Source organism: Galeopterus variegatus, unplaced genomic scaffold, assembly GCF_000696425.1.
Source record: "Galeopterus variegatus unplaced genomic scaffold, G_variegatus-3.0.2 Scaffold2, whole genome shotgun sequence".
NCBI lineage: Eukaryota > Metazoa > Chordata > Mammalia > Dermoptera > Cynocephalidae > Galeopterus > Galeopterus variegatus.
Window position 1 is genome coordinate 1165463 of NW_007726113.1, and position 20189 is coordinate 1185651.

Sequence of the window (20189 nt, forward strand, 5' to 3'; positions counted from 1 at the left end):
TGGCCGGTTAGCTCAGTTGGTAAGAGCACGGTGTTACAACATCAAGGTCAACTGTTCAGATCCCCATATCTTCCAGCTGCCAAAAAAAAAAAAAAAGTCTTACTCCATTTTTCCACATGCCCAAGTGCAGTTATTATTATCAGCAATGTAAATGACATGCTATAAAAATTCAGTTATTGACTGTCACCATTCTGCAATGCTTTCAGAGCTTCCTGGGGCTTGCTTATCCCACGGTAGCCTGACTCCCCACAGATTCAGCTGATATTGTGATTTCTCATCCCTCCAAAGTAGCACATGCATACACAGGCACACTTCTAAATTTTTAATTTATCTTCTTGGTTTTTTTGCTCCTTCTTATGGCATTCCATGAATCTATCTGTACATGACTATACTGTAATTTTTTAATGGGATTTTTACTGCCAAAGTCAAATAGAAAGTTCTGTATCATTTATATTACCATGAGTGAATTGTCGCTTGCTGTTTATCCCAAATCCTCATATTAGGCCCTGGAAAAGTCGCCTCAAAGCAGCCCTTGAAGGAGCTATTTACCCATTTGCTGGGAGAGAGCAATAATTTTAATCAAGGTAGTACGCAGGTTAGGGAATTTTTTTTATTTTGCCTTTCAAAGTTATGTTAAATAGGCTGTAATTATGCTTGAAAAACATTGGTTGAAATTAAAATGGAGACTGTTTTCACTGCTGAAGAGCCCTGTAGGCAATAGGACAGGATCCTATGGGTTGTATCATTTAATATGCACGCTTATTTAAAGTTTTGTAATTAACAATAGGATTTTTTAAAGATAGATCCCATACAAAATCGAGAAGAAACATTCTCTTCCCAACTACAAGCATAAAGAGGATATTGCTCAAAAAATTTGTAAAAGTCTGTTCTCTTACTAGTACTCAAAAATTTAAGAATTGAATCCATTCTCATTAGTAAGAAATGGTAAACTTCATTTCATATGAATTATTGTTTACTTCTTTATTTTCTGTTATTCCCTAGGCCCAATAACTAATGCTTGTGGTTTAAGAAGAGAAAGAGGAATATTCCTAAAAAGTAGAACAAAGTGAGCATTATTGTAGAAGGAAAATGGCTCATGGTTTAAAAACAATGACCAATACCGAAATAAGCTATGTAGTCAACAGCAACCAACGTGAGACTCTTTTAGTGGTACTGTTAATAGAATTCGAGCTAGAAAATCACAATCATGATCAGTTTTTTGATATTTATATTGTAATAAATCAGATGGTGATTACTTTTTGTAATTCAAGAATTTCCTTTAGAGTAATAGTATTTTATACATTAATGGTTTAAAATGTCCTTATTAAAATGTTTTCTTCATCCTTAAATGAATAAATGTAGTTCTGTACATACTTGCATTTGAATTGCAGTGAATTTGTATAAAATTCATCAGTGTGATATGGTCTACATTATTGTATGTCAGATGACAACTCATGGGACCTTATAAATACCAATTGATGATTTCTCCTCTGTAATTTAATTAGCAGTCTATTCAACATCAGTGAGCCTTTAAGAATAGCATAAATTAGGCATTTTGACATAGTACTAAGCAAAAGTTTTCCTTCACTGAAGTATATGGAAGTGGGTTTAACAATTAATTACCGGTGCTTCAGGGGATTTTTAAATTTAATTTAATTTTGTTTTGCTTTATTTTGTAAGATCCGTAGCCCTTCCCCAGAGTATTCTTATACTAAAAAGGGGTTTATTTTATGTTACAGGTTTACTTTAAATTCTTCCTCTGTAATTTGAGACTTGCATTAGTTTTCCTATTAATATATTATACTAGCAGCACCACTTCTAAGTCAAAATGGTAAATGTGTCCCTCCATTTTTTTTAACCCTTGTTTCACCTGCCACTTCATCTGTGTTTACCCTCTTGTTTCAACACCTATGTTTAGTTGTGACCTCAGATTTTAAACAGTTTAGATGTGTATGAGTAATACCTGGAAATTTTATATTTCTTAAGAATTTTCCCAGAATTATTACAAATTATTATTTTATAAATTTTTCTTCCTGAATATGGAAATTTTAACTTCTGTATACAGATGATTTAATTTGTAGACTTACAATGAAAAAAAAAAAAACACAGCTCAAATTGTTTTGTCTGAAATTGTCACAAATTCTTTGTTGGATGTCATTTTTGTTAGAACCAGAATTAGCTTTATTCACATTACTTAATTCCAGTGTAAAGCTAAAAAAGTGTGAAGAAATATAATTTTTGTTTGTTTGTTTGTTTTGTTTGAACTTTCATTTTATTTTGTATTCAATGTGATTATGTGCCTTTAAAATGTTCTCCCTTCCATTCTGCCCTTGTATCTTTGCAGTCATTGTATACAGCAGATTCTAGAAAGTGTAAATCATTGTCACCTAAATGGCATAGTTCACAGGGACCTGAAGGTCAGTATATGGAGTCCATAAATCTGAATCAAAGGAGTTTTTTTTTAGTTTGTTTTTTTTCTGGGGAAAGGGCAGAGGGTGGGTATTTAAAATGGTTACCTTGCCTTTCCAAACTTTTTCCTGAAATGAGTAGATGATGAAATGATAATGCATGATGCCTCTTTCAGTTTGCTCATCTACAGGCTAAATATACATCATAGCAAAAAGGGAAGTACAATATCAAAATTACAACCTGTTAAGTTTCCAAGAAGTAAACTACCAGAGGCAGTTTGGGGGCAGGTTTTCCTGAATTGTCCAGCATTTGCCTGGAGATAAACTTGGCCTGTGATGTATGTCCGCCTGTAGATTTAAACACCACTTCTGTTCTGAGACCATGGGTTGCTGTAGCAGAACAACTGGTTACACATTGCTCCATTTGAGTCTGATGAACCCTTAGGCAAGAGAAAATAATTGCCAGCTAAATTAAAGCACAAGAAGTTAATGATTTATCACAGATTCATTATGTATCTTAATTTAACCTTAAAGGTGCCTTGACCGCAAATGTGACAGCTTTTAGAATGAAACTGGAAAAATGGGAGAGAATCGGGAAACTGTTTTTGTGCATGGGGTGGAAGTGGAGCACAACAGCTATAGATTATATTTGTGTTCCAATTCATTTCCTGGAAGAATTTATAACCAGGAAATGAGCTCCTGAATGAAATAAAGTATTTTCAAGATGGATTTTGCTAGAACAAGTGGATCCACATTCTGGCTCACATCTGGCAAGATCCTGATTGTTCTGAGGTAGTAATCACTCTACTTGAGCAATATGTTTACGTTACTGAAAGTGGTAAAATACAGCCCCAGTTGTCTGCTGGTTCTGCACTTTAACCCAGTCTCGCTGAGGGTATACAGACAGTGAGTGTAAGCTTGGAACTAACACACGCCCCCTGGTGTTTGCATGCAGTCATTGCATTCAGCAGATCCTGGAGGCTGTGCTACACTGCCATCAGATGGGCGTAGTCCATCGGGACCTGAAGGTGAGTAATGCCCTGGGAGAAGATAAACCACCATACAGTCCTAATGACTGTTCAGCTGCAATTATGCCTGTAAAGGCAAAAATATGAGCAATAAAGTTGTGTGGACTCATTCCATTACAAAAGCACTTTCCCTCACAAGTCTCTCTTATTTCATCTCTAATACACACTTAAAACTTAAAGAAACCCCAATTTATCCAGAAAGAAAGAATTTCATAACATTACATAAATAGGTTGCTATATTTCTTTCCTTTTAAAGATGGATATAGCGTTTAATGTGACTTTCAGTAGGACTGATGATCTCTTCTTCATTCTAAACTTGTTCTGTGAACATTGATTGAACATATTATTTTATATTCATACTATATACACCTAATGTTATGTAAATACTTATCAAAATTATGAAATGAATAGAGATAAAGTTAAGTAGATTTTTAGCCCAAGTGATTGGGTGCTAAAGAACCCCATTTTGTACTCTTGACATTCTCGTTCCCTTAATATTAGTCCTAGAAATTCTGAGGACACTGAGGCTTCCTGGTTTATATTCCTAGGGACAAGATAGTACTGCCTTTTAAAAATACAGATGGAGAAATAGTAAAATAAATTTTATCATCAAATAATATTTTTGTGATGTACATATTTACATCCCTATATTTATAATCTCATACAAATATTAATACTTTTAAGACTTCACTCAGTTTCTGTTATACTGAAGAAAAGAAAGTTTTTGATCATTTAGAAAGGAACTAGTTCACAAGGTGACTACTCTTTCATTAATTTTCTGTCCCCATCTCTCAGCATTCTAGTTTTATTTGTGGAACTTCAAAGAAATAGTGAAGGCCTAGAAACGTAAATGAATGAAAACTCCTGGGTGGGGGAGATAGCAAATGTGAGTACTGTACAGTTTTGATCCTTGTTTGCAGTCTCAGCATTTTCAGGCATTAGTACAAAGGTGGCAAAGGGTAATTTAGAGTGTCTAAAACTGTATATGTTCAGTGGAAGGGCCTAGACTGTTTTCCCACGTGCAGACTTCTGTAGTTATAATAAAGTATAAATCTATAGTTTCCATTTATTTAATATTTTAGAAGAATAGATCTCTAAATATCTTTAATTACACAAAGATGTGATTTTTAAGCAAAACGTCACCCTAATTTTCTACAATATTCCTTTTAATTTCAGTTGATTCTGAGATCTTCAAATATCAAAAGCCAAGGTATGATTCAGGACATTTTCTTTTGGAGAGTCAAGATAGGACTATGTACATCTACTGACACTTACCAAATTTACCTATTAGGACAAAGGAAAAACAACAAGTTCCTTTGAAAATTCAAGACTTTTGCTATCACCTCAAAAATTTCTCACTAGCCGTGTACAGAGCCCCTTTTTGTCACCTCTCAGAACCTATAATACCATTTTCCTCTTAAGTGAACATATATGGACAGGCAGGTCATTTGTGCTATTTTAGAAGATGCTCTTTTTAATAAATTTATCACTTGGAACATTTTACTCCATGATATGTAACCATGGTGTACTGTAAAAGCCAAGCATGAAGAGTGTGAATTATGTTCCATGACTTTTAAGCTATATTATGCAGGATTATTATATGGTACTTCTATAAGTGTCCAGACTCAGCTGAGCCTTTCAAAGACTTGAACTTCATTCAGAGATGGCAACAGGCCCAGGACATGAGCTGTGAAGATATTTCCTGACATATGAGCTAAAGTCACTAATTAAAAACTCAGGCAGGTGATTTCTAGGGAGGCTTACTGCTGAAAGAAAGGGCCTGCTGCATTACCCGTCAGGTTTCTTTTAAGAGGGAAAAGTATTTTTGCTTCCCATTCTTATTCTGATTTGGGGAAAGTACAGAGATGGACTTTTGAGAGAGCTTGTTATAATTTCTGTAATTGTCCTAGTTTCTGTCAAATTGCTGACTCGAGTAGACTTCAGCTGAGTCTGGTTCTCAGCACTTGTTTCATAGGCCATTTCATAAACATACAAAGAGCATCCAAAATTGTGCATTAGAGGTAATTTATGCACACATTTAGTGTGCTAAATCCCTGGCATTGTTTTATGCCTTTTGTTCCCAAGATGTATGCTCTATCTAATAAGTATGCTGCTTGTAATAGCATATTCACCAATAAAATAAAATGAAAAAGGAGATCAACTACTAAAATTTCTTATTACCAGGCTTTAAACAAAAAGTTGCTCTTACTAGTCCTGTGCCATATATTTTTGTTTCTACATCCCAGATCATATGTTAATTCGTGTATAATTCAGGTGTTTGGGTCACATATTTAATTTGTCCATATAAGTGAGAGAAAAACACGGGAAATGTTACGTTTATCATCATTACCAAAGGTACCTGTGAGCGAGCATATGGGTGCTGTCCCATTTGTTTGTAAGCCCCTCCTGGAACAACAACTATTTAACATAGCGTATTACTCCACAGTATCTAATGTAGGACCTTACACCTAGCAAATACTTGCAGCATAGTCCTTCAATTTAGGAATGAATGAGGTGCAACTGAAAGTACATTTATAATATAAAAGGCAACACTGAATAAAATAGATTAAATATGTTAATATTCAAATAACATAAAGAAGATAAGTATATATTCAAAATAAAGATTACTATTTGAGTATTTGAATAACTGCCACTCTTTTGGGTTCATTAGGCAGTAGAATCCACCAGATGGAAAATTATCAGGACCTAGAAACATGGCTGAGGCACAGCAGGCAATTTGAGGATGTTCCAGAAACAAGCAATAGGAGCAGGTTCAAGGTGGTGGGATATCAGCATAAAGGAAGTACATCAGTCAGCACCAGTCCGTACCCAGTGGATAAATGGACCACAATCTGTTGTCTGAGGTGCATCTGGTGGCAGGCCAATTGATGTAGATCTAAGTAGTATTAGGAAGATCTAGCAGTGGTGATAGTTCAGGGATAGGAATATTTGGGAGGATTTGGATCAAGGCAGGACCTTAATAATAAAAATGTTAATAGCTGTCATTTATCAAGCAGTTACCATGTACCCTACACTGTGTTGTCATACGAATCTTCACAACTTTGTGAGGAAGGCATATGATCGCCCCCATAACGGGAAAATTTAGCAACCACAAGTGAAAGAACTTATTCAAGGTCACTCAGTTTGGTTCCAGGTATGCATGCTTAATCACTACCACTTACTTCTCAATTCAGTCAGTTGTATAAATTAAAAACCTTTACAGAGACCAAAGAATAGGTCAAAAGAGTGCTAGGAACATAATTTTGCTAGCAGTATTAAAAATTATTTGGGAAAATGGTTTTAAGTTTAGTGAGTCAAAAGGTTAAAATAGTCCTGCCGATGGATTTTTCCAGAAATATACAAAATCTGTATCATTAGGAATAAAAAAACGTATAGTTAAGACATAATATGGAGTAGGGGGCAACATAATTGTACAATAGACTGGTATATAAAGTAAAAATTTCCAGTTTAGAAAATCAGTAAAGTGGCATTAGCCACAGCCTTTGGGAAAGAAACACAGAGAAGTATGAAATGCATTTGCCACATTTAATTTAGGCCACATCAAGACAATCATTTTGGGGTGCTTAAAAATAGATTGTTTATAAGGGGCAGAGTGCTGTAAGTTGGTGTTGGGTATTTGGGAACTGGTGGTTCAAAGTTCAAGGATGAAAAAGGGAGAACGAACATTCATCAAACATTTCTTGCAGCTACTAAGGCACTGTCCTAGCTGCGGGCATATATTACAAAGCAAGACAGGAGCAGACTGTGTTCATGGAAGCCTATAGGGCACTAAATTTAAGATCATTTTTAAATATGCATAAAATTTATTGGTGATGTTCCTCCCAGAAAGGAGGAAGTACGTCAGACAAGTACTGCATACAGAAAAATATTAGGTCAAAGAGAGGCTGCAGTAACGAGACAATTCTTAGTGTCACAAGAAATAAAGGACAATCAGTTCAGATGTGTTCTCTCATTTAAGAACTAGGGGAATGCAATTTCTGTGAATCAGCTGATAGAAGTAAATAAAAGGGGACTGTTAAATAGCTATGCTTTTTCAAATAACTATATTTCACAACAATGTAGTCAGATTTCTTCAGTTCAAATATATCAGAAATGGTTACCAAACTACTTCATGAACAGCATTCTGGACAGGATGCTTCATACACACAACTAAATCTTTTAGCAATAAATCAACACCCTGTGAATCGCCTCAGCAGAGAATTCTGCCTTTCCTATTAGCATCCCTTCAGAAGGACTTTATTTAATGGAAAATAATTAGATGGATGAATGGGTGGATGGATGGATGGATAGATGGATATGAGATAGGTAGGTAAGTAGATAGATATTTTTATGAAGAAAATAATTTTGGAGACTTTTTTGGGATTTTTAAGACTATTGCATAGGAATAAATTAAATTTATGATCATAGTAAAAAGGAATTCATTTTCTGGGAGGAAAAATGAGAAGCATTCAGTAAATCTTTGTAATCATGGATAGTGAATTCTACATTTTGAATAATTATAAAATCACAAGTACTTTTTCCAGAATCATGCTAAGATAAAAGTTTAAAGAATATGTTATTTGCCTATATGTCTAGATTTTAGAAACAAACTGTGTACATGATAATTTCAATGATTTATTTAGTCACTTGAGTGTTTATTGAGTGCCTAGTGTGTGTCAGGCAGTGAGAAAGAGTAGGTAATTGACACGGACACACTGCAGTTACACTGTGGTTCTTTCAGTCTACCCCACGGTGTGTGCTGATACTGCAGAAGTCAAGAAACAGGAATGTAATACAGAGTAATTCTTATGAACTTGCTCATATATGAGGGTACTTCAAAACGTTCGTGGAAAAATAGAATTAAAAGATAATATGAATCTTTCCATGAATGTTTTGAAGTTCCCTCATATGCATGGCAATAGAGAGTGCTTCCTAATTGCAAACGTACAGCACATGTATCAGCTAGTAACTCCCTGTGCTAAGTACATGAACTCAGGCATTCATTCCATGTACAAATAAAAGCTAAAATCACAAACAAGTGAAGGTGACATTCAAGCTTCTCAGTTCATGCAAAACTTCATTTAGTTTATTTGTAGGAGTTTTGTTCACGCCTTTTTTAAGCAAAGGAAATGTGACTGAAAACACACCAAAGCAGAGAATGGTTAACTTCCTGCTGAAATATTGAGATTTTCCAACAAAGGAAAAAAATTTGAAAAGGTAGCTTTCACTCCTTAAAAAATAATACCCAAGGGAATGTAAAAGTCAGGTAATATGGAATAATAAAATTAATAACTTGCTATTTCTGTAATATTCAAAAAGAAAAAAGCATAAAAAGAAGTAAAAGACAAATGATTTCACATATATGTTTTTAATGGTTAAGTCTTATCTACTAGGTAATTATCACAAATGTGCACAGATAAATCCATGATATGATGGACTGCTGAAGATGATCATTGCCTTTGCCTAATCAATTCCTTAATAAAGATCATGATAATTGCAGAAGCAAGATTAAAACTAGATCTTTTTCATAAGTTTTCCCTGTGTTTTATTTGGGTATGATTGGTAAATATTTTTAAGTACTTCAATTCTTATAAAAATATCTGCTGAATGAAATACCTTTTGGAACGGAACCTTTTTATGCAATCAAAGGTGTTTCCTCAGTATCTTCTTTAAAAGCACGGAATTAGGAAATCTGGCTTCAAGTCCTGTCTTCATCTTTTTGGACCTCCCTACCTCATTTAAAAACTGAGGGGTTTGAATTATTTTATCTCCCAAGTTTCTTCTAGTTCTAAAAGTGATTCCACAACTTGCCTAAATACTTTGAAATATTTGAGCAGTTTCAAGAAAATCTTAAATCATATTGAAAGAAGTTGCCATTGTGTCCATATGGAAGTACAAAACAAAACTTGCAAGCAGTTGCTGCTCATTACAGCTGATGTGCTATAAATGGTTGTTGACACTGAGACCAGATGTCATGGAAAATCCTGCATCATTAGGAAGCAATGGGGTGGGGAAGGACCCTATGTGTTAGAATGTCAGTAGAATCTATTTAAAAACCAACTTTAAAAGTGATTCATTGCAAGAATTTGGAGATAATTCAATATATAAAGACAAACATAAAAGATCACATTTAAGTTGGCTCAATACAGACATTATGAACATTTGTTACAAATACTAAACATTCTACATTAGCTACACTGAACATTGGTGGTGGGGGGCGGGGGATGGAGTTCTGTATGTTGAAATGTCCAGCTGCACTGGAATGCAATAGCTAATCACTAATGTGTATATTGTCCCTACAGAGGACAGCACACCATAGATAATGTTATGAATTAGAAGCCTTATAATGTTCATCTGAAAAATGACGGAACTAACTAATTAGCTCCAAGAGTCTGTGAGTTGCCCAGGTCCACACAGCTAATAAGAGATAGGGCCAGGACATGAACTTAGATCTTCACATTCTTTCTAGATCATCATGCTTTCCATTTCTCTCATGATACTATGCTCCATGGTCAACTATAGCTCCACTGGTAGTCCTGTGATTCTGATCTCACCTGACTAGTTTGTTAAGTGGTGGAAGAGTAGCAGATATGCACATAGTGATGTAGGAAAGAGCCACTGATTAAGTAGAGATTCTACTCTCTCAGCTTTGGTAGAATATAAACACAAATTATCCTCCTTTGTGGAGACATTCAGAATTTGAACTAATCTACTTGCCCATGAACTTTTGTAGTACTATACTGTATATTTTTAAGTTGGAGGCTATATGAGTGGTAGTGATTCAAGAAAATCAGAGTAAATATGCCTGTCCTGGTTAAAATGCTGCTTTAGAAATTCTTGGTGATTAAGCCTCCCACACCCTTGCAGAACATAACGGGATTATTGTGACTGGTAGTATTCGAAAGGGTTATATGGAAGTTGAATTTGTGTGATATTTTTAATGTCTCATTGGAGCGAGTCATTTAAAAGCAGTCATGTGATGAACCATTAAAAAGCAAAATCCTTTAATAAAGGCAATAATCATCCTAATTTTTCATTTCATAATTCTGTATTTTAGATATGCCTAAAAGATATACATAAATGAGAAGCTATTTCAGTGCTATTAATTTTTAAATCTATGCAATCACCTTGAAATAGCCCTGCCTTTTCCTGTACATAACTGCAGCTGAACAGTCTTCATGGGTATAAGGTGAAACACTGATCCAGATGGATTTATTATTTTCCTGGATGATTCACAAGGCCCTCCCGTGAGACCTTCTAGGTTATCTATAGTTATGAATGTTTGCCCCAGTCATTCAGAGGTCATGCATGCTAAAACTCTAAGGCTTTCCATTCTGAATTGGCAGATACTTGATGTTTAAGGACATAATGCACACGGCACTGCCCAGAAGCTTTTCAATTTATTGAAAAAAGTAAAGACACATTAAATTTTTAAAAAGTTTATTCACTAAGGACACAGGCATTTGCTCAATAAACTTCAATACCACTTGACTTAAGAGTCCTAAAATGGCTGTGTTTTCTAAAATGAATGAATGAGTCTGTGGTTGACAAATTAAGACAGATGTATATTAGCAGAGATCTCTGGACATCTCAACGCTTTAGAATGTGAAAGTCACAAAGAAATAGAATCCACTGTTGCTTACGGTTTGATGTGGTTTTTCCAAGTTATTAAATCCATAAATTAATAATCATAAATCACTTCCTGATTAAATTAGAAATGCATGAATGTAGTAGACCATAAATTTTAGTTGTGAAAACAGAATGTCAAATATAAATAATTTAACATAATTACATACTATAGTATATTGATATATAACCAGAGTTCCAAGTAATTTTAAATGTTAGGTTTTACTCAAAGTTATTTCAGCATGGAGATCTTTCATATTCTTGAGACATCTTCATCCCAAACTCCAAATTAAATTATGTATTCAGTGTTGAGGTAGTTCAAAAACCCTGTCAGCCCTAAATTACAAATTCTCACATTTACCAATTGTCATAATAGTGATGAATCTGATGGCAGTGAGCAGCAATAGCCTGAAGAAGTCTGGTACTTGATTAAAACTTACTTGCTCACACTCTGATTTCTTGTAGATTTAACCTAATTTCTTCTAAGTTCTGGTTATGGGTCTTTGCTAATTTGCATGGCTGGCTTAACTAATAAATTAAATACTGGTTTAGGCTGTGTTTACACAAGGTCAAAACAATCAACAGAATTGACTAATTCAATAACAATTTGATGAAAAATTGTGAAATTACTTATTTGCTAACATATAAACAAAACCAATTTGATTGACTGAATATTTAAATTTTCAAACAATCGTTTTGGCACTTGTAGAGTCCATTGTTTCCCAGCTTTTTTCAGTCTGAGACACACTTCTAAATTCACTAGTTCTTATTCCAGGATAGGAATACTTTGAATCATTCTCCTGTGTGTATAACAATCTAGCCATTATATTCTTCCGGATAACTGGGGATGTATAAACTTGGCTATATATATTAATCATCCTCCTTTTCCTGACTGTCTTCTCCCTTAATTTCTTAAAATCCACAAAGGGAGTCCAGGGTAATTCAAAATTTTGTCCCGGTGCTTATTTTCAAAGGACCAATTTGTCTTGATGCACTGGTTGGGAAACAGTGGTATAGACACAGCCTTATTCCAAGACCAAGTTATCAGCCCTTGAGAAATGATAAATACCCAAGAAAATAAAAATGTATCTTTCTCATGGTATTCTGAGATGTCAGAATAAGTATATAAGTAATGCTTTGAATCACACTTTGAAGAAATGTAAATTGTGTTAAAAAACACTGGCTTATAAAGAAAGAAAGCTAAGTATAACATTTGGCAAATAGTATACTCTTCCTGCCTTTAAGAATAAACAGATTCTTAAAGACGGTAACTTTAATACATAATTCAAAGTCTCCAAAATTTGTGCAGAAATTGTTTGGAAACATTAAGAAATCAAAATCACTACATTTGGGTCCAAACTCATGAAGTCAACTAGGATTTAATTTGCACAGTTTCATTTGCCAAATGTCTGTAGATTGGTCCAACTCATGTTAACATCTTGCCAAGTTTCCTTCTGCTGGAAATGTCTGTGCTCTGTTAGGCTTCTAAGTCAATGTCTGTGGCCAAGTCTGGACCTCGAGAGGTCCTTGGAAACATGTGAGCAGGTCAAGACAGGTGCTTTCATTAGTTTGATCTCTCCCCAAGTATATTCTCTCTCCTACCCAGTATCTGTCCAGTGCATTTATGCATCTGTCTGAAGCCTGCACACATGGTAAATAATAATCATTTTCTAACCATATTTTTCCTGGGATTTAGGATGGCAGTCTCCGGGAGAGATGACAGTGCATGACTTTTTTCTTCATAATCTTGTAAAATGTTGTTAGTTTTGAATAGTCACTTAAAATAGGTTCTCACTTCTGTCTCTCTTTTTTTCTTTCTAAATAAAGCCTGAGAATTTGCTTTTAGCTAGCAAATCCAAGGGAGCAGCTGTGAAACTGGCAGACTTTGGCTTAGCCATAGAAGTTCAAGGAGACCAACAGGCATGGTTTGGTGAGTAGGGCCTCTCTCCTTCATGCTACCTGTGGTCTTTTGGTTCCTAATCCCACTTCCTAGCCAAAATAAAATAGAAATGTTCATCCTAACAACAATCTGATTAATTTAAAATTTTAAGATATGGGACCTTCATAAGCTCTTAATTTTACTGACATTAAAGGATATATAATTTAGAAATAATTTATGGGAAAATATTAATGACAGAGCACTTGGAATTTTTTCTTAAAGGATGTTGAGAAAATTGATCCTGTACTAAAAATGAACAGGAGGATTGCAATATTAGAAAAGTACTTTTTTGAGAGAAAGTTGATTGTTCACATACAACCTCACATGATGTCAAAAACTGCTATGTAAATAGTAAGATATTCAGTAAATACAAACTATTTTATGTATTTTGTGATTAGTGAATTAAAGATTTTTTTTAAATATTATAAAACATATATTTATGTGTCTGCGTTTCATGTTAATTACCTTCTATTACTTCAATGTGTCAGTTTCCTCTCTAAAATTCTGATAATTTTGAAATTTCTATATAACAAAATTTCTGTTTCTTTACAGTTAGTTAATGAAGAAATTAACTCTAAATAAATTTAAATTATAGCTTTTCTAACCCGGTTTATGGATTGTTTCAATAATCAGCCTAAATAAATTATTTTACTGATGGATTTTCTTATGCCTCTCTAGCTGCCATTTTCCAGTATTAACCTATTTTTTCATGTGAAATTCTAAGATATACCCTCTTCCCAAGCCTCAGTCTTATTTCTCTTGTGACTTCCAATATGTTGAGGCTGATTTTTTAAAATGCCCTTCACTTCTGATTTTTTTTTGTCCTCTAGACAACAACAACAAACAGAAAGAGGACTCAAAAAGTACTTACTTCTTTTGTTTTATGTGCAAATACTTCCCTGTATCCTTAACATACCCATGTTCTAAGATGTTCACATAGCTCCCAAAATTCAACATATCTCTCTAATCTGCCCCAGCTAGTTAATGGGAGTAGATGGTGTAATTCAGGACCTCATTTTCTGCTGCCTATTCTGTTTCAGTAGTCCTGACTGTTGTCCTTGTCAGCGATCCCTCCCAAGTTAATACCACCTTTTACATTAAGTGTCTCCATACTTCCCTCCACCCAGATAAATTTAATACTTCCAAATTGTCATTTGGTTTGTCATATTTTGACTTTTTTTTTTTTTTTTTTTTTTTTTTTTTCGTGACCGGTAAGGGGATTGCAACCCTTGGCTTGGTGTCGCCCGCACCGCTCTCAGCCAGTGAGCGCACTGGCCAGTCCTATATAGGATCCAAACCCACGGCGGGAGAGTCGCTGCACTCAGCGCCGCACTCTCCGGAGTGCCCCACGGGGCCGGCCCCATATTTTGACATTTGTTGAATAAGCTTGTTTCAGTTAACTGTAAACTGAAAGAGGGTAGAACCTAGAATAAGTTCTATAAATTGGAGATTCAGCTATATCCCTGTATCTTGGGAAAGAGTACAGTTGACACAGATAAAGAATCCATAGTAAGAGGAGTTAGGGGTTCATTAGGAAGTAGTGAGGCTTTCACAGAGATGAGCAGAGCAAATTACTGGAGGTCCTTACCCTCAACAAGCTGAGGCTTGTTAAATGGCAAATAGTTATTTGTCAATAACTATTTACCATGCAGGGTAACAGGGTGGGAGTACCTTAACATAGCGTGTAAGAGGTGCTCTGGGAATACATAAAGGAAGTATGAAATTCTTCCTCTGGGGAAAGGATCAATAATGTGTTAACACCTATGTTTGCCTAAGGGATCAATGGGAATTTGTTCCACTCGCATGCAAGGAGATGAAGACATTGGGACAGAGAGTTCAGAACATGCAAAGGCTCAGAGCATGAAACAATTTTTTTTTTCTGTTTCAGAAATAACAGGAAATTTGATATAACTAAAGTATAAAGTATACTGGGATGAATGATAGTTAATGATATGAGAAAGGATTTTATGTCTTTTTGTAGGGTTTGGCTTCAACTTAGAGGTTTCAGGGATCTAGTGGAAAATATTTAGTGGAGAGGGGCATAACTGGGTTAACATTATATAAGGATGATTTCAGTTGTGGTAGAAGATGGTTTAAGGATAGTTAACCTGAAAGCAAGGACCCAGTTAGGCTAATGTAATCATTCAATTTATGCATGATAGCTTGAAATAGGGAATATATAGGAGTAACCAAGTTCCAGATAATAACAGAGGAGACAGGAACGCTGAACTTGAAGATGATTTGTTTAGAAAAAACAAAAGTTCCAGACATTGGGTTCAAAGTCGTATCTAGAGCAAAGCAGGACCCCAGTTCATGAGATACTTGGGGTATGAGGCAGGATACTGAAATAGGGACTTAAGCCCAGTGATATAATTGCCAGAACTGGGTTTATGGTGATAACTGGATGTCAGGAATAAGACAGGAGTCTTTATTAACAGAGCTGAGGCTCAAGATTATCATCAGCAACTTCGCTTGATGATTAGAAGAGTGTTGGAATAGAGTTCCTTAAATCTCTCCTGTTTTTGAACTCGATGTTTTATCTCCTTTGCTAGATCACATGCAGTTTCAGGGCAGAACTATGTATAGTGGAAAAGATTATACTTTTTGAATTAGAATACCTGAACTTCTATCCTGATTCTGATTCTTAATAGCCGTATGACATTGAGCAAGTCAGTTTAACTCTGTGAAATCACTATCCTCTTAGTAAACGGGAATAACAAACACAGGGCTATGGTGAGACTAAGTGAAGTGGTCTATAGGAACATGACTGGGCTATAAAAGATGTTCAGAAGGTTTTCAAAATCATCTCAGTATGAAACATAATGTCACAGGTCTTTGTGTATTCAGTGAAAGTTGTTTAGTGAATCAATGAGTGGAAGACTGAGTATCAGGTTAGTGAAAGCAAAAGCATGCAAATAAAAGTACACACATTTTCAAATTGTGATAATTCATTTCTAAGGCGAGCTGTTCACAGAGAAACAATGAGAGATCAACAGTAAACGTTACAGTTCTTCATATGGCTTGGTGCTATTAACAGTTAAGTTCTTGTTAAGGTACCTGTTAGAGTAATGACTTTTAGAAAAAAGGTGCAACTTAAGGAAATTCAGCATTTCAGAAGTATGGAAAAACAGTTTCTAAGCTTAAAAGAATACGTGTTTTTTTTTTTTTTTTTCTTTTTTCAAGTACTACATTTCTTTTGGGTGTACTGCTGGACATTTTTTAGGTATTGGGAATAAAGGCATGTTATAATATGAATGACTTATTTTGTTATTTATTAATTACTATCTGTTATCATAGCCTCATATATTTAACTAATTAATTCTATCTTTTTAAAATGTCATATCAGTGTTTAGAGGGGTAGAGCCCTTGTTATTTTAATAAGAAAGGAGCAGGACACTTTTTTCATTGTGTGTAATTCCAGAGCTTCAGGCTTTTGCATATTTTATTTTAATAAATATATAAGGTCTATTACAAATAAGAAAAAAAATATATAATATATATACAAAATAACATATGATACAAGGCTTTATAGAAGCTATTTATCATTTTCTCTTTTTTCTCTCATTTTCACATCAAAATATGTGCGTTTTTTTCCCATTCACTTCTCACTTCCTTGCCTTGCTCTATTTGAATACCAGCCAAAAATGCTAGCGGTAACCCCCTATGTCATTACACTTGTTAAGATGGCTAGAAAAATTACTAAAGAGCAGTATCCAAATATGCCTTGTTTCTCCTATGGAGCTGGAAATGCTATTTTCAATACGTTTCTGGCATTTTGTTGCTGTTGGAAAAAAATAATAATAATAAAGGATAACTACCAGGATCTTGCTTCATGGAAGAATTGCTTTGCTTCTTTGCTGTTATGTCTCTTTTTTAAAATATTAAGGTTCTTTTAATGGCAATGTGTTGCAGTGGATACATTTCCAACAGTAAGTAATTCTGTTTTCTCTTTGTTTTATCTGATATTCCTATTGGTTTTTCAGAGTAAGAAACATATGCTATTCCTAAAGAAGGCAAACTCTCATTAATTTCCCTGTTGTTAGTATATGTGATTATAATCCTAAATTCTTATGAGTTTAATCTCCCCCTGTGAAAGGCCTTATCTATTGTAGCCCCAGTATTTCCGTATTCATGAGGTCACATTGTACAGTACATTGTGTCCTAGCGTTCATGTACTTTAGATATATGCCTCAATATTCTTAGGGGTAAGGACACCACTCACTATTCAAATGATAGTTGTATTAACTAAGAATGAGTGTGATGGTATTCTCTTAGCATTTTAGTCTTCAGAAGAAATTAATAATAATTTACATTTAAAATGATTTTTTTCTGTTCTTACTTACATAGGAACTTACTTTTCTATCTTCCCTAGAGGAAATATTGTTGATATTTTCTGCTCTTAGCATGTATTCCAAGTTATTTGAGACATACATTAAAGTTTGCTAATTTTAGATTGGAGAGTATAGATTGTATATAAAAGAGTGAAATTCAAAGTGAGAAAGGATTACTTGAGAACTTGTAGGTAGCTAAGAAGAGCTCTAAGATGGAAATCATTTAGAACCACCCTCTGTCAGAGAAAATGTAGAGAGAAAAATTGAAGATTCAAAGAACAGAAAAAGTAGCATCAAAAGTGAGAATGAGTAGTTCATTTTCAAAGACGTTAAAGAGATAGGTCAAGTTCTCAGAAGGAGAACGAAATCATGTCGGTTGAACAAGGGAACTAGAAGATAAAGGATCTGAAAGTGCACGATAAGGATGTTGGATTTAATCTGGAGTTTGGCATCAGTTTCTCACTGGATTCTCTTTATCTGTGTCTCAACTCTGGAGGAGTTGGAGAGGGATAATGGGAACGGAGAAGGGCAGGTATGGCATACCAGAAGCCCTGGGAAGCTCTTTAAAACTATCGTGCCCATCCCTGCCTTGGCATTAACTGACTCCACATTACAACTTCAGGTAATCCTTAAACTTTAGGCAGTGGAACCACCATTATTGCTCAATAATTCTTTTCATCTCACAACTAACAATCGAACATTTCTTTCAAGTAAAGTTTGAGGTAGAGGTGGATTATATATGGTCCATGTAAAGCTTAAACAGCACCATACGAATATTTTCTTGGAGTCCCTTCTCACTGTCCACCCCATGTTAAAAAAAAGGTCCAGAATCCTTCGCATAATTTTCATATCTAATTTTGTTCGGAAAAGTAAACATGCTATTGTACATATTCTTGTTTTGATACCTCTTTGCATATTGCTTGTACTTAATAAGCATAAATTTATTACAGAAGTGTGGAAAAAAATTTTTCTTTCTTGGGCACTTTATGCTTTGTGCCCCAGTAAATATACAATATGCTTCATCAGTGATTTGTGGTTGGAGGAATTCCTGATTTTATATCCTTTTAAAGTGATTTTTCTAGTTTTTATTTGTGCTTTAAAAAAGAAAAAAAAAAAACTTCCAAATGAGGATAGTTAATTTTGGTATTTTTAAAGTAAATATTTTTATTTGAAAAGCTATTATTTTCAGAAATAAGAAATATTTTACTCTAGATTCTAGCTCTAAATTGTTATTTAAGTCTACCTTATTGAATTCTACATTGATTTATATAATATGGAGCTTTCTTTTGCTATCTAGTTTCTCTTACCCACATCTCCTTCTTAAGTTGAAAGTGTAGTTGATACTTATTCAACAGTGAGTCATCGGAATATTCCTGAGTCTTCTCTGTAGTTGCCAGTTATAAGTACACACTGATTATTTATTAGTACACAGTGAGCTCTTTGATATATTTTGGGCTTATTTCTTCTCCTGCTGAGTTCTTCAGTTACTTTGAGTCCAGTCCCCACCTCCACTGCCCCACCCCCCAATAGACTATCTCAGTTTCAAAAATAGTTACTGAAAATTTGCTTTAAATTTGCCTGTAGGATCTGTGTTTTGGGTTCTTATATTTTGTAGACAAGTACTTCTCATAAAGTTATTTAAGTATCATGATAAACATCATCTTTTACAAGGTTCTAGCCCTATCTTCAATTTTTTCCTTATTTCTTCTCAGGTTTAGTTTTAACTACCTCATAAGTAAGTGACCATAACAGCTGCTAATCAGAAGTGACCTTAAGTGTACACAGTGACTATGCAGCATGATGGATGGATTTCCGTATCTGAAAAAAGATGCATTTTTTCAAATGAGCTACATGGCAGGATAGACTAGTGTCAATATTGCTATAGAGAAAAACTATGAGATTTTTTTTAGTATCTGAAAGCTTCGTTTTATTTTTGACAAACATATTATCAGATGAAGAAGCACCCCCCCAAAATTTTTTTCTTACTTTCCCATTTCATATTGATTTTGCCAAGTCAACTCTGACTCTTTAACATCTGTTTTCCCTAGGTTTTGCTGGCACACCTGGATATCTTTCTCCAGAAGTTTTACGTAAAGATCCTTATGGAAAGCCAGTGGATATGTGGGCATGTGGTAAGGAATCATATTTTGAAGCAAATTTTGTAATACACCAATGTTTTAGTCTACTCAGTCTACTCTACAACAAGCTGTCATTTTGTTGTGGCTTAAACAACAAAAATTTATTTCTCACAGTTCCAGAGGCTGTGAAGTGCAACATCAAAGCACTGGCAGATTCGGTGCCTGGTGAGGGTCCACTTCCCAGTTTGTAGGTGGCCATGTTCTCTGTGTCCTCACATGGCAGAAGATGTGAGGGAGCTCTTTGGGGTCTCTTTTCTAAGGACGCTAATCCCACTCATGAGGCCTCCACATTACCAAAGTCCACACCTCCTAATAGCATCACTTTGGGGGGTAGGATTTCAACATAGGAATTTGGGGAAGACACAAACATTCAGTCTATAGCAACTAGTATTGCTGTAGTTAAAACTAGTATCTTTTAAATTTGGAGTAGATGCTCTCAAGTGATCAACTTAGAGCAGATTTCAAATTTTAGCCTACAGAATCACATGGAGAGCTGGTTAAAGCACAGATTGCTGTGTTACTGATTCAGTAGTTCTGGGTGAGGAATATTTACATTTTTAAGAAGTTCTCAAGTGATGCTAATACTACTGGTCTCAGGAACACTTTGAGAACAGGGATGTGGAGCATCCCCTGTAGTGGTTCTGTATTTATGCTACTAGCCTCTCAACTGGTTCAACCACCCCGTCCAACGAATACCATGTTTCCCAAGATGCTTGGCA

The 20189-nt window shown here is 34.9% G+C and overlaps 1 protein-coding gene across 9 annotated transcripts in view; it reads left to right on the forward strand.

The window, feature by feature from the left end:
* Positions 1-20189, forward strand: part of CAMK2D (calcium/calmodulin-dependent protein kinase II delta) — a 291524-nt gene that overhangs the window by 200408 nt on the left and 70927 nt on the right. For 5 of the 9 annotated variants that reach the window (XM_008565789.1, XM_008565923.1, XM_008566073.1 and 2 more), the window contains exons 6-8: positions 2345-2417; positions 12890-12992; positions 19381-19464. In XM_008565789.1, coding sequence (XP_008564011.1) covers positions 2345-2417; positions 12890-12992; positions 19381-19464 — 260 coding nt within the window. Of the gene's footprint in view, positions 1-2344; positions 2418-3363; positions 3437-12889; positions 12993-19380; positions 19465-20189 lie in introns of all 9 variants that reach the window. The other 4 variants (XM_008565321.1, XM_008565711.1, XM_008565854.1 and 1 more) reach the window with 1 other exon arrangement.